This window comes from Gasterosteus aculeatus, chromosome 16 (genome assembly GCF_964276395.1).
Source record: "Gasterosteus aculeatus chromosome 16, fGasAcu3.hap1.1, whole genome shotgun sequence".
Taxonomy (NCBI): domain Eukaryota; kingdom Metazoa; phylum Chordata; class Actinopteri; order Perciformes; family Gasterosteidae; genus Gasterosteus; species Gasterosteus aculeatus.
This window is the reverse complement of record NC_135704.1, coordinates 14,372,735-14,386,766: the sequence shown is the minus strand read 5'-3', so window position 1 is coordinate 14,386,766 and position 14,032 is coordinate 14,372,735. Positions and strand designations below refer to the sequence as shown.

Here is a 14,032-nt window from a genome sequence, read left to right as displayed (position 1 = left end):
ATTGTCAGAATAATCTTCCCTCTTTTCCCCAAAGAATTAACCATTTATGGCGTTTTGTTTGCCGGGCAGCAGAGGATGCTGCAGTATCACAAACTAACACAATATGTTCCAAAATCTAGCACAGGAATTTTACAGGTCTGGAGCAAACAAACACCTTTTGTTCAATATTGGTGTTTACATAAGAAGTGTTGGTATGCTCAACTCTCACCTTGCAACAGATGTTCGACATGTAAACAGCATCACATGTCCAACTATTCCCAGGTCGGTTGCTCTTTGAACGGAAGAGGGTGAGGAGGTTTTGACAACATGTTTTCACATTTACACAATATGGCCCGTGGTGACGGCTGCAATGAGATCTGTTGTATGTGCGGACACAAGCAGCCAATCCAGCTGAATCTGATTGTGAGGACAGCGCAGGCGGTGGAGAGTATCAAGTTGTTATCGGTAGCTTCCAGGACTGTAGGACTTGTTGTTCACTTCTTGGCCAATTGAGCTGCTTAAGCAGCATCACAATGCGGCCTGTGTGTGTCACTGGTAATGTCTTCGAAGTCATGTGTCCGGGCCATGAATGAGAGGTATCATCAACGTTTAGGTGGTAGGCGAAAGCACTTAAAAAGGGACAAACATGTTTTTTAGGTGGGGCATTATTTAACAATAAATAATAGGCATATGTTGAGAAAACAATGTGAAGTGACGGCCTCCCCATCGTACAAGCGGCTCCATCATGTACGAGTTCATTTCTGCACACAAACCACAGGGATCAATGCATTACAAACCGTAACGCTTTTATTCAAACTGTACACATACAACAGGCTTATTTCTTTAAAAAAAAAAAGACAAAAATGAATATTCCCATAAATACAATATGCCTTTAAAAACAGAGTCTGTGTTTTCTTGGTAGGTCGCATATGTTCCAATGAGACAAAAAAAAAAAAAAATAACACACACACACACACTTGTAATCCTTCTGAAAACTTGGTACAAAACAAACCCATCTGTCTGGTGTCACTGACACCATCAGATCTTTGCTGCCAGAAGGCAATTACAAAGAATAATGTGGTACTGTTTCCTTAAAACATGGACGAGAGATGTAAGAGTGTCTCAAGCCTATGTACTAACTTTAACCAGGGTGGAGGTATGTAGTGCATTCACGTGGGAAATGTGACAGTTTTTGTATACAAACTGCTGTAACAGTATAACATTTGGTACTTAGGGTATATATCTAGTATTAGTATTCTTGGATTCAAGACAGAGCGTTGGTAGATAAAACAAACCTAAAATAGCAGGTCTAATAGGCCATTATGTTGTGAGTTTACCCTGATTGCTGCTAGAGGTCTGAACTCATCATTTGCAGGTGACGTACGAAGAGAACTTGTGCTGTACAACAAGAAAAGGAACAATATGCCACCATCAGTCGGGATAAAAACATGACTTTTCTGCACTCGTCGTTTTCCTACTTGAATGTCGAGGGTTACGGGTGCTCATAAATTTGAAGAAAAAACATTAAGATTAAAAAAAACAAAATCTTAGTTTAGGTTTACCCTTGCTTAATTTGATAAAAAAATGAAGTGGTCACTAGGCAATGTGGGTGTTCCATTTCATCAACAGTTCTGTAGTAATATATTGGTATATCACCTCCGTATGTTCGGTTCCAGAGAACGCTCCACATCTGCCGAATACAACACATTCTCGCTTTCCAAATAAAAAATATTCCCACACGGTTGTGGACTTTGACCTCCTTCCTAGTGTTTTCACAACTAAGAACGTCAAACATCAGTTCGGTTTGCAGAAGCAAAAAAAAAAGTCCATACAATGCTGTTTGACAAAAAAAAAAAAAGATTCACTAAAAAGTCTTTGTTGCAAGTGAAATCATAGAAAGGGGATGGGGGCAGATACACAGGCCTGAATGTGTACAGTCATCTTTATCCAGGATAAAATAACATTAAAATCCTGAGCAACCATTTCCACTGTGTGTGTCCTTGAAATGGTGCTGTGGATGTCTTAAAAGCTTAAAAGTATTTTGGATGGAAGGATCCAACAGTCGAGAGACCACACACTGAGACAAACAATGAGCTGTTGTGTCTTCATTGCAGGCCTCTGTGTGTGTGGTCTCTTTAACAGTTTGAATCAGTCATTTTTAACACTTGTTACCTTTAGCTGTGCAAACCAATACATAACTTCATTCACCTTCGGAGTGAACATTCAATACAAATACTTGACAGTCTGAAAAAAATAAAGAAAAGAAGAAATAAAAGTTTGGATTTCTAGGCAGCCACTTGACACATGATGGCGTGGAGTCACGAGTTTATGGATCATTTCTCAGCGAGATTATACTCAGACTTCTCACACACACATTAAAGCATTTCTGTCTCAAGCTGAAACAAGGGAGAATTTAAAAAAAAAAAGGTAAAATCCAGGTGTTTGTATTGAGTGAATTCAGTCAGTGGCGGCTGTAGGGACCCACAACCTCTGACCTATTTGCTGCAGCATGGACAGAAGGCCACACTTGGACACATCAGTCTTTTCTGTTGGGGTGAGAAACTCACCGGAGTGGACAGGAAGTTAACGTTACATTAAAATTGTGATACTGAGGATATAAGCTATAATAATAGGAAGTTTCATATCAAAAGGAACCTCACCAGTCAGGCATTAGAGTCCATGAACCAGTATGGTCATTTGCATCAGTTTGTGATCCAAAAAATATAAAAGCCAGTATTGTGGGCTGTCTGATGATGACTATAGAAATATAAAATGAAAAAAAAAATCCAACTTCTATCGAATATAGATCAAAGTTTGGTTGTGTGACCAGAAGCCTGAAACGCTGTCACAACTGAGAAAAAAAAATTAAAATGAAATGTCCAAAATAGTAATAAAAGCTATTTGACCTAATTTACATGGTTTTTAAATCCAAAACACCGTTTTCTTTGTGCCCTTTCCCCCTCGAATCTTTACACCGTCGTCTCCCCGTGGTTACCGTTGCTAAGGCGCTTGTAGAACCTCCGCCAGGATTGAAGAGTCTTCCCAGACCAGACCCAGAAACCCGAGGTGATCCCGACTATCATGGTCATCAGGTACTTGATCATGAACACGGTGAAGTCCGGAGTCATGGGGGCGAAGTTGTGAACCGGGCAGGGTACGGCGAACCGCTTGCAGGTCTGCATGTGCCAGGTCCGCTGCCAGTGCTCCCTGAAGGCCTGCTCGTAGAAGTAACAGGCGATCACTATGGTGGCCGGGACCGTGTACAGCACGCTGAACACCCCGATCCGCACCATCAGCTTCTCCAGCTTCTCCGTCTTGGTGCCGTCGTGCTTCATGATGGTGCGGATCCGGAACAGGGACACGAAGCCGGCCAGGAGGAAGGACGTGCCGATGAACAGGTAGACAAAAAGCGGCGCCAGGACGAAGCCGCGCAGGGCGTCCACGTTGAAGATCCCGACGAAACACACCCCGGTCAGGACGTCGCCGTCCACCCGGCCCATGGCGAGGATGGTAATGGTTTTGATGGCCGGGACGGCCCACGCGGCCAAGTGGAAGTACTGGGAGTTGGCTTCGATCGCCTCGTGGCCCCATTTCATTCCGGCAGAGAGGAACCAGGTCAGGGACAGAATCACCCACCAGATGGAGCTGGCCATGCCAAAAAAGTACAACACCATGAAGAGGATGGTGCAGCCCTCCTTTTTAGTCCCCTGGGCCACCGTTCTGTAGCTGTCCTCTCTGTATTTATCCACGCAGGCAACTTTGTCCTCCAGGAAAAAGCCGGCAGCGTAGGCCACCGCCACCATGAAATAACAGCCGGATAGGAAGATGATGGGCCTCTCGGGGTATCTGAACCGCCTCATGTCGACTAGATAGGTGAGCACCGTGAACAAGGTGCTCACGCAGCACAAAATGGACCAGATTCCAACCCACAACCGGCCGAATTTCACCTCATCCTCCTGGAAATACATAATGCCGGTGGGTTTGGTGGGCTCGCACGGGGCCCCGCAGTTGTTGGCCCCCATGAATCGGTAGCCCAGGTAGGGAAGCACTTCCAACTGCAGTGGGCAGGAGAACTGGTGGTACTGGTTGTTTTGAGGAGGGCGTGGGTTGGGTCGGTCAATGCTTGGGGGGAGGGTGACCGGTTCTGGTGCAAAGGGTGAGGACGAGGACGGGCTGCTGGGTTCCGATGTGTTCTGGCCGACGCAGATCTCGCCGGCTCCGTGGACGGGGAACGCCTCGCAGCGGAGCCTCTCCGGCCACTGGAAGCCAAACTTGTTCATGAGGGCTTCACAGCCCTGGCGTGCGCGCTCACACAGGGTCCGACACGGGGGGATGGCCTGCTCCAGTACCGTGCAGACGGGCGCGTACATGGAGCAGAGGAAGAACTTGAGGTCCGCGGAACACTGCACCTTAACCAGCGGGTAGAACTGGTGCACCTCGAGCCCGGCGTCCTCCTGGTTCGTGTGGCCCAGGAGGTTCGGCATGATGGTCTGGTTGTAGGCGATGTCGGTGCAAAGCGGGATGGAGATGGGTTGGCAGAACCCGTGTTCCGGGACAGATATTCCGTGGTCGTTGTTGTAATTCTGTGCAGAAGTGGACGACAGGGACAGCCCGCACGCCAGCCACATGAGCCGCAGTAACACGGAGCCAGCGGTGGACCTGGCCGCCGCCATAGTTGAAAAGGAGAAGGGGGGGAGGGAAGGAAAAACTTTGATCCGAGTGGGGCAACTTGAAAAAGGGGGTTTTTTTTGTTAAAAGAGCGAGGAATCTACGTAAAATGTCGCAAAACTTTGCGTGTGGTCCGAGCACTTCGAGTTTAAAATGCCGGTAGCAGTCTTTTCCTCGTGTTTTATGAGCATAAATCCGAGCGAAGCGTCCCCCGTGTCATGACTTCTTGATGGTCTTTGTAAGTGACTCCAAGCAGCCCACTCTGAATCCCGACCCGGTGAAAAAACACTCAAGAGTCCAGTTTTCTTCAAGTTCTGCCAAACCAAAGTTATTCCAGCGAGTTCGACGCGTAATCAAAGTTACATTAGCGCAAAATAAGGCACGTTCTAAACTTAAAAATGATTAAATTTCCGTCGCTTTTCGACTTGACTTCCAACAGACCGTTGGTTCACATGCTGAGCAGTTGGAAGTCCAGAGGCTCGCTCTCCTCACTGCGCGTGGATTCCACCGGTTTTCAGGCACCCCCTTCATTCACAAGACCTTCCAGCAGAACGCAGGGCGCCTTGAAACCGCGTCTCAGCCAATCACAGCGTTTGTTTTCCTTAAGGACTCGTTCTTGATTGGCCTTTACTCCCTTTAGGAGGAAAATGTGTTACAATAATTAAATTACACCACAGACCTAACAAAATAAATAATACGTAAATAATACACATATCTCTTTTATAATATATATATATATATATATATATATATATATATATATATATATTTATATATATATTTATATTATATATATATATTTTTTTTTTTCTTTTCTGGCTATTTAAAAAAAATCCTGCAGTGCTTTTCAGTTCTTACATTTCACTGATGACACATACAAATAGAAACGTACATTTCTTGGATTTATTCAAAATGGTTAAAGGATGTAAATCCCAAATAGCAATAGGCGTATAAGACACATGTGAGCTGTCAAATTTTTCTTGCAATTATTTTTTTCTTATTTATTTTCCTTACTTTTACAGAGTTCTACTGCTTACTCTTTGTCAGTTCTGCTGCAGCTGAACATTTTAAAAATCATACAAAACAATTTACTGTTACTTTGGATCAGCTTTTTGCCCATAAACACTATCTCGGTGTGCAGCTGGTAAATTGAGGTCTCTACGGAATCTGTAGACACACACACAGTCGCTCACTGTGTTCTGGACATGTAAACACATTGCAGCGCGGCGAGCAAACCATGAAAAAAACTAAATGGAATCCAGCGTCTTATTCACTCGACCACAGCAAGCACTGCAGTAACCTGTTGCTGTTTACTGCCAAAGGGTTTCATTGCAAACAATCAGATGCGGCTCCTGCATTGATGTGTATCATTGTGAGAATCAACAGTCAAAGCAGCAGTAAATTGGATTGACAGCATGATCAATCTGCCCACAGGCAACCAAGTGTGGGAGGTGTAGAAGGGTTCCTGGTGGCCTCGCTGCATTTGGTGTGTTTCTACCCTGAGTGGGATAAAAGAGGGTGGGGGTTGGGTCGGGTGGGGGAAGGGACAGGAAGAAGAGAGAAGGTCGAAGAGGGCAGGGTGGGGAAAAGAGAAGCAGAGAGAGCGGTAAGAGAAGCTGAACCAAAAGGAAAAGAGTTCCCCGCTGTAAACTGGCCTACAAAAAGAGAAAGCAAGTTCGATTGAAATGGGCTAGTAGGTCAATATGGATTTCTGACCCCCCCCCGAACATTGGTATTAATCAAGAAACGTATTCAGGCAAAATGCTTTGCGCTGCCTGTGACACGGTCGACCACAAAACAACTAAAAAGGTTAGAAAAGTTGTTGGTCGTTCAAAGAATGTCCCACGGAGACTACTTTCTCTTTTTCACATTACCCAATGTTTTCACATTGTTGTTCTATGCATTGTTGTAAAAACAATCATTGTGCTCTTATCCCTTAAAAAATAGATCAAACTATTTTCTATAATCTCTGCCCTTTTGTATGCATGTTAAGTACTCACCATTATCCACCCTGCATTTATGTTTGTCTCTTTTTTGTATCACAGAATACAAAAATGCAGACGGATGCAGGCCTGTTTTTACTGAGGGGTTTTGTAGAATACACAGACACACAGCTGCAGGGGGGGTCAGATATTTGACCTCTGTGTCAAAGTATGCTTAGAAAAGGCACTTTGATTACATGCATTGGAGCCAGATGACAAACACACACAGACTATAGCTGGGAGCTGGAGATACCTCAATTATCAGTCCTAGGGAACAATTTGCTGGCCGCTGCCTCTGATAAGAGGATTGGTTCCACTTGTTGGATTAAGCCTCGGTCCAAGGAGCTGATGGGCTGCTACGTGATCATTTAAGACTCTGGCTATTAAAGGTATCAATTAAGAATGTTATTTGTACAGGGATTTCCCAAGAGGACATTGGACAAATCGGCATCTGAATGTCACAGCCAGTGGTGTTTGACACAAAGGAAGGGGTTTAAATGTCCTGGTAGGTGGATGGGTAGTTTTTGAAGGCGCCCCAAAAGACAATAAAGACTCACAAAATAACCAACTTGACCTCATTCATAAAATAGGATTCCCATGTTTCCCAAAATCTCCCTATTCATCCCAATATGGGAAATAAGAGTATGAGTACATTCATATTCAATGTAAATTATGATAGTATTTATACTATAACCGCAAATGAGGAAAATGTCAAAAAATATAGTTAGAGAAACATCCATCTTAATTGGAGCTTCATAATTAAAAATGACCGGCTATTTGGTGACCATTCGATGATTTAAACCTTGCCGTTTGCAATAACAATGAATTTCACAAATATACCTGCAATGCATGTTAACACATGCACTTCGTCCAAAAGCACATTGATAATGGAGACGAGGTGAAGGTGTTTAACCAGAAATTGCTTTGATCTTCCTCCCTCACACTGGTGTTTATCCCTGTGGTGTAAAACACAGCAGTTAGTAGCCCCGTCAGGTCAAATGGACGCACTCCGCCGCGTTGAACTGAAGCCGTTTGTTTGTGTGTGTGCGTATTTATGTGGATAGTGTCTGCAGTGGTCAAGCAGATGTGGGAAGTCCAGCAGGTTTCCAGACAGTCAGTCACTGTTTGGACTGTGGTCTGCTGCAGCTGGACATCTGCTGCAGGAGCGTGTGTGTGTGTGTGTGTGGGGGGGGGGGGGGGGGTGTTACACAAACAACAACTAGATTTACAGTAGACCAAGGTGAAATAAATAAAACAAAAAAGATGTTGAGGGTTCGGACTGTGCTTGCTCAGTTCAATGATAGCCAGTGGCATGACCGCCATCTAAAGTATGTGAGCTACCATGTGAAACCCAATACTGAGCAACTATTTAGGTGTGGAGTCGAGGTGGAAACACACAGGCTTTTTGTTTGGACTGAGGAGGATTTCAAATTTGAGGACGGCTCACAGGACGTGTTGGCTGACCAAGTTGGTCTAACCAGCGTTAAGTGTTTTTTAGGAGCGAGCTAAAAAAAAGAAAAAAGAAGTTGCACCATGGCAGACCAGTTCATGCATTTATCCTTATGTGTGTTTAATATCTCTGTAAGTTATATGGCTGTCAACTTTTTGTTGTTGGTTTTGAAGATATAGAAACTACATTCTGGATCTAGTGTATTGTAAACCTGCGAAGCCTGGAAATCTATTCATCTATTCGTATGAAAAGTCTCCAGGCGTAATTAGCAGATAAAGAAGAAAATCTTTCTGTCGGGAAATGACGAGCGAACCCGGGTTAAAAGAACGATAACGGAATTGGGTTTGCATTCCACTTGTGGACCCGAGATAAAACGCATGCTAGATTTGTTCCATATGTGCTTGATCTATAAACAGGATATTGCATGCTAACAGGTTTGTGAGATTAACTAAAAGGTGACAATAATGTCGGCCATAATCAACAGCAGGTTTAATCCAAAAATGAGCGTACAATCCCCCACCCAAAAACTCCAGTGGTACAGAAACTGATAACTATCAAGGTGAGACTTAACCCTCAGGGCAGGTATTCGTGACAACAACAATGGAGGAAATGAGAAATAGACCAGACAACTGAAGCTAACGGAACGTGGTGGGAGAAGCCGTCGGATTGGCTCAGGAGGACTTTTTCCCTTAGTTCCTTAAAACTCACGACAGACTCATCTTTAATATATAAAATGTTAAAGAATGCCGCAAAAGGTGCGACGGTTTCGACTCGACTCTTATTACTATATGTTTCTTTATTAAGCTGTCTCCTGCCTGGTTTCCTCATGTGTGTCTCAGTTATGGGTTGGTATATATAGCATCATAGAAGTATGTGTGGGACACTCGTCTGAATGGGGGGAGGGGAGATCGCCCTTAAGAAGTCAGTGCAGAGAGAGAGAGGAATGCAGGCAGCTGGTTTGTGTCTGTCAGTGCAACACAGAGAGCCTACAGTACTGGACCACATACGCACGCACACACACACACAGAAACACACGCGCACACTGATGAAAGAATGATTTATTTGGACCAACAGTGTGTGTGTGCAGCAGGAAGCCGCCTGCCTTTGGACCAAGTATTTGTTGGGATTTGTATTTTTTTTTCAAATTTACCTGCAACTGCATATCTGTTCTGGAATTTCTTGATGCTTATCAGAAAACATAAATCACAACATTGGTGTATCTGTCGTACATGTGAGGCCGCGCTTTGATTTAAATGCTAATGTCAGCATGCTAACATGCCAAATATTCCAATTCTAACACTTTAAAAACATTGTTGAAAATTAAAGATGATTAAAGTATAAAAACGTCCAACAGAATTATACAGATCAATAAAACATATTAACATTAATTCACGTGGCTGTTAACATGATGGCACATGGTGGTTAAGTGCACTAAATGTCACATGATCATTAAATCAGCCATTGGAGGGCTTTGCGTTCTGGGCCCTTTAGACCTGAGGGCCTCCCAGCCTGCAGGTCTATGCTCTGATACTGATACTGTCTGCCAGATGGTAGCAGGGTAAACAGTTTGTGCACCGGGTGGCAGGCGACCAAGATCATCATTTGGGCCTTTCACACAGACATCATGTGTGGTACGTGTCCCGAATAGCAGAGAGCTAGCTCCCTGCCAGTGGTTCGCTCCACTGCAAGCACACATCCCGACAAACCCGAACGCGCTCAGTCCTGTGTAAAGGTCTGTGAGGATAGCCGGAGCCCGTGCCAAACTTCTTCAGGCCTCAAGTCCTTACTAACTAGGATGGCCACGGGTTTTCCAGTTATGCACGAGCGGTATGATGTGAAGGCGTTACGCTTAAATAGGTCACACAGCAGAGGGCCCGAGACACCAGAGCCTTGGGTCAATGAAGAGGAGGTGTCGTTGAATCCTCACCACCTGAGGCCCAAACATCAGGAGATTAAGGACCCAGCTGCACAGCAAAGGTGTCGAGTGCCAGATCCGTGTTCCCGGAATCTAGGGAGTGATTCTCACAGTCAACAGGTATAAGTTATAGGTATACGTTATCACAAACGCATGTTCTTTGGTACATTGGCTGTACATTTATTTTGGTAGCGTGTCATTGCTTAACATGTCATAACAATGACATAGTCAGTGGCATATTGATGTCGCCATGAGTCTGTATCCTCCGTCGGGAACGTGACTGCTGCGTGGTCACTCAACACTAGACAGTTGTGCGGAACTGGTTCATCCAGTTTTGAATCTTTTCATGTACGCTCAGAGCAGGAGAACGGAGATATGATCTGCTCTCCCAAAGGCAGGGTGGGGGGAGTTTGTATAGCAGTTGTCAAATGTGTATTAACCCCTACTGGGTAGGTGCTGGGAATATTTTGGCACAACCTTTTTAAATCTACATTTTTCACTAAAATGAGCGCATCAACTTTGAACAATTTGTTCAGCGCTGCATGGGCGGAGGTGGACAGAATTTGTTCCTGACATGACAAAAGTTAGAATATCCAGCAAGATGTCATGTTTTTGGAACCCGAGCCGAGAAATACCCCAGATTTTAACCTTTCCCACTTAAGACAAAAGCCAGATGTTAGTGCGTGTTTGTGTCCAGTGGGAGGGGGGCTTTAGAGGAGTTGAGCCGACCTCGAGAGGAAAGTAGAAGATTCGAGCTACGAACTATTGAGAAAGACCCTTCTACCTCCACTGAGACCTTGTGTGATGCTAATTTCCCGGCCCCGTCTATTGTTTTCTAACAGGGTTGTGTCGCAGCGACAGACATTAATTTAATCTCAGGGTTCACTTAATCTACTTCTTGTCAAGGAATTGAGCATTAGCCAGAATGATACTTGGAGGAGGGAAGGGGAGGGGGGGTGTAAAATACTTTCAAAGTACTTCAGTGCTAAGAACAAAACAAAGGGAAATTTGTGGTTGGTATTCATTGTGAAATTGTAAATGTTGAAGCCTGTTTGACGACCGCATTGGTTAAAGGAGAAGAACCCCTCCCCCCCCAATACAAAAACATGCACAAGTAGTAGTTAGGAACAGCTTTTGGCGATAGAACAGCGTAACTAACCGTGGCGACAATATGGATGCCGTATTTGACCCCTTCAGATAAACTGGGTTCAACAGATTGAGTTGAGCAACAGTGAATCTCTGACGTGTTCTTGACTTCACACAATAGGCCTCCGCTTCCCTTCCCCCCGCAGCACACACACAGCAGCCATGGAGGTGATGTGCTAATTGATGCAAAGTAACGGAGGAGGTGAAACCACAATGGCTGCCCCGCTAAGCCTTACAGAGACACTCCTTTTGCTTGCATGGCTCGTATTCAGTGAACTTTATGTGCTCTGTTGCCGCGTTTTGGGATTTCACAAGTTCAGAAGGAAGAAAAACAGAGACGGTTAGAGGAGGAAGAAGAGGAGGACGACTGAGAAGAGGAGCAGAGGGAGGAAAAGGGTAACACGGAGAAGGAAGGAGGATTAGGAGGGGGGAGGCCTCCTGCCGTTCTGAGGTCAAACACACAGCTGCGGTCATCACCTTTCACTGCAGGGGACTCACAGACACACACGCACGCACGCACACACACTCACACCACTGTGATCATCGCCCTCTGTGGGAGTTTGACCTGAGCCAGATGGTCACCGCTCGCTCTTTTTATGACTCTCTTCTTTTTTCGCCATGTCCACACTAAGTCTGTGTTTTTCACACGTAAAGAAAACGGAGCTTTTCAGGTACTCTCTCCACGGAGGACACGTTTCAAAACACCAGTCTAGCATTGTAGTGTGAACGAGGCGAACAATGCCAAATCAATGATGTTTCAATAACATGCCTTCACAGGGAGCTTCATACCGTGAAGACACATTTCTGTCCCCTCAAACTCACTGCAATCACTCCTTTTGAAATGGAGATCACAGAGTCTAAAACAAAGATATAGGAAAACAGAAAAACAGTACTAAATCAACTTTTCAAGAGTTTTATCCCCATGCTGCCTTAACCTTAACAGATAGTATTCTTACGCATACTCATAACATCGTACTGTAAAGCTGCAGTATTATATTTGTCGAAATATGTTTGATATTCTCTATTCTATAGATTGTAGCCAACGCAGTACATGTTTTATGGTTCTATGCAGGTTGTTTTTTAACAAACGCACTAGTTTGAAATGAAGTTCTGAGTGCTTCTTGTCCAGGTATTTAATGCACGTAATTGTTGTTCCTCAGAAGGTCAAACTCCATACAAGTGAACATGTTTGTGTCTTTGTGTGAGTGTAAAGAACAAGCCAAATTACCCGGTTCCTAAAATGCTTTTTTTTTTTATCAGGCTCCAGACATGTGTTTCCAATGTTCTTTAAATACTCTGCCTACACACACACACACACACACACACACACACACACACACACACACACACACACACAAACACACAAATACACACACGCACATTACTTCCACTGCCAAATTGTTCAAATGAAACCCCTCCCTTGTTGGGACACAGTTCATTTTTTCTTCTTCTTTTAGTTTCCGAATGCGTGTAAATTATAAAAACTGATTGAGAAGGACTGTGGGAGCGCGTCGATACCACGAACATTGAGTTGGACCGTGTACACGCTAGAGACGTTCCCTTTAGCAGCTAGTAGTGTTTTACAACAAGCGATGCGTTTCTTTTGCAAAGTTGCACACATTATAAGCCTTGAGGAAAAGTGGTGCGTGTGTGTCTGTGTGTGTCTGTGTGAGGGTGTTACCTTCTACTCTACTCCTCACGATATTGTGGCCAATCAAACTCTTTCAGACTCGCTATGTCTTTGTGGCCTGGCTGTAACCCCGTATGGTTTCAACCACACACAAACACACAACAAACACTCGCACATGCACACACACACACACACACAGCCTCTGCAGTCTTGTAAATCCCAATTGTGTTGTTTCCAGCAGCATAAGTTTATGAGGGATTGGACAGGGGAATACGCCTGCTCAGGTCACGCCATGAGGTTACTGCTTGTCTGAGTGTGTGTTTGTGTGATTTTTTTATGATGGGGGTGAAATGAAGTACAGAAAGTTTGGGAGCAGTGTTTTTTATTTTTTAAACAGAGATTAAAAAATGTTCTTACATAGCAGGAAATGTCAGATCTCGCATGAACTATTGCAGGTACGACGTGTACTCAGTAGCTTGATCACGCAGCCCTCTTTATTTACAGTAAAGGACTACACCTCATTTGCCTTTTACAAATTCTATATAAGTTACATCATGTCCAGCCGCCTTGTGATTCCCCTGTCTCCTCTTTTTTTGAATAATTTTTTGCTATATATAAAAGTTTTTTAGTGCGTTCAAGTAGGGAGATTTTTGGACAGGCAATTTTACAGTAATTCAATAAGAAGCTGATGGTTTTAAAATAGAACACAAACAGCAATGACATGAAGTGTGTCTCACTTGAAGATTGAGCACACTGGGATGTTTGTTTGGTACGCTGAATATTAGATTAGGGAGGAAAGGAGCACATGTTGCATCTGTGACTCTAAAAGCCTCTGCCAGCATCTGTGATTCTTAAATGTCTCGTGTTCAGCTCCAGAAATATTAGGCCCTGTTTGCCCTTGATGCTTTTTTTTACTGCAGGCAGTAAAACATGGAGCCAAAACCTGTTGGACACTTTTATATAGAAACACTAAAATGGCAAACAAGTCCTGATCACGAACATGGGTGAAAGGGAGGGAAGGAAAAAAGGGTGTGGAAAGGACGTAGCAGTGGAGAATATATGTATATATATATAAACACACTCACATGGGTTGCTAGTCTCTCAAATGGCTTCAAACCGTTTAGCTTAAACAATCCAAGAAAAGTTTTATTTGCCAGAGCGACAGCAAAGAATAGCAGAAAACGTGTTTTAGTTTAAATACTTTTAGAGTTGGTAATATTTCAATTTGCTCTTAAACAAACACACTCTTCGGCCTTTTGGGC

The 14,032-nt window shown here is 44.0% G+C and overlaps 1 protein-coding gene across 1 annotated transcript; it reads right to left on the bottom strand.

Moving 5' to 3' along the window:
- Positions 1–768: 768 nt before the first annotated feature.
- On the bottom strand, positions 769–7,181 carry LOC120834165 (frizzled-7). Its single transcript, XM_040201999.2, has one exon. The coding sequence runs from the start codon at positions 4,650–4,652 to the stop codon at positions 2,949–2,951; it is 1,704 nt and encodes a 567-aa protein (XP_040057933.1). The 5' UTR covers positions 4,653–7,181; the 3' UTR covers positions 769–2,948.
- Between the last annotated feature and the right edge of the window lie 6,851 nt (positions 7,182–14,032).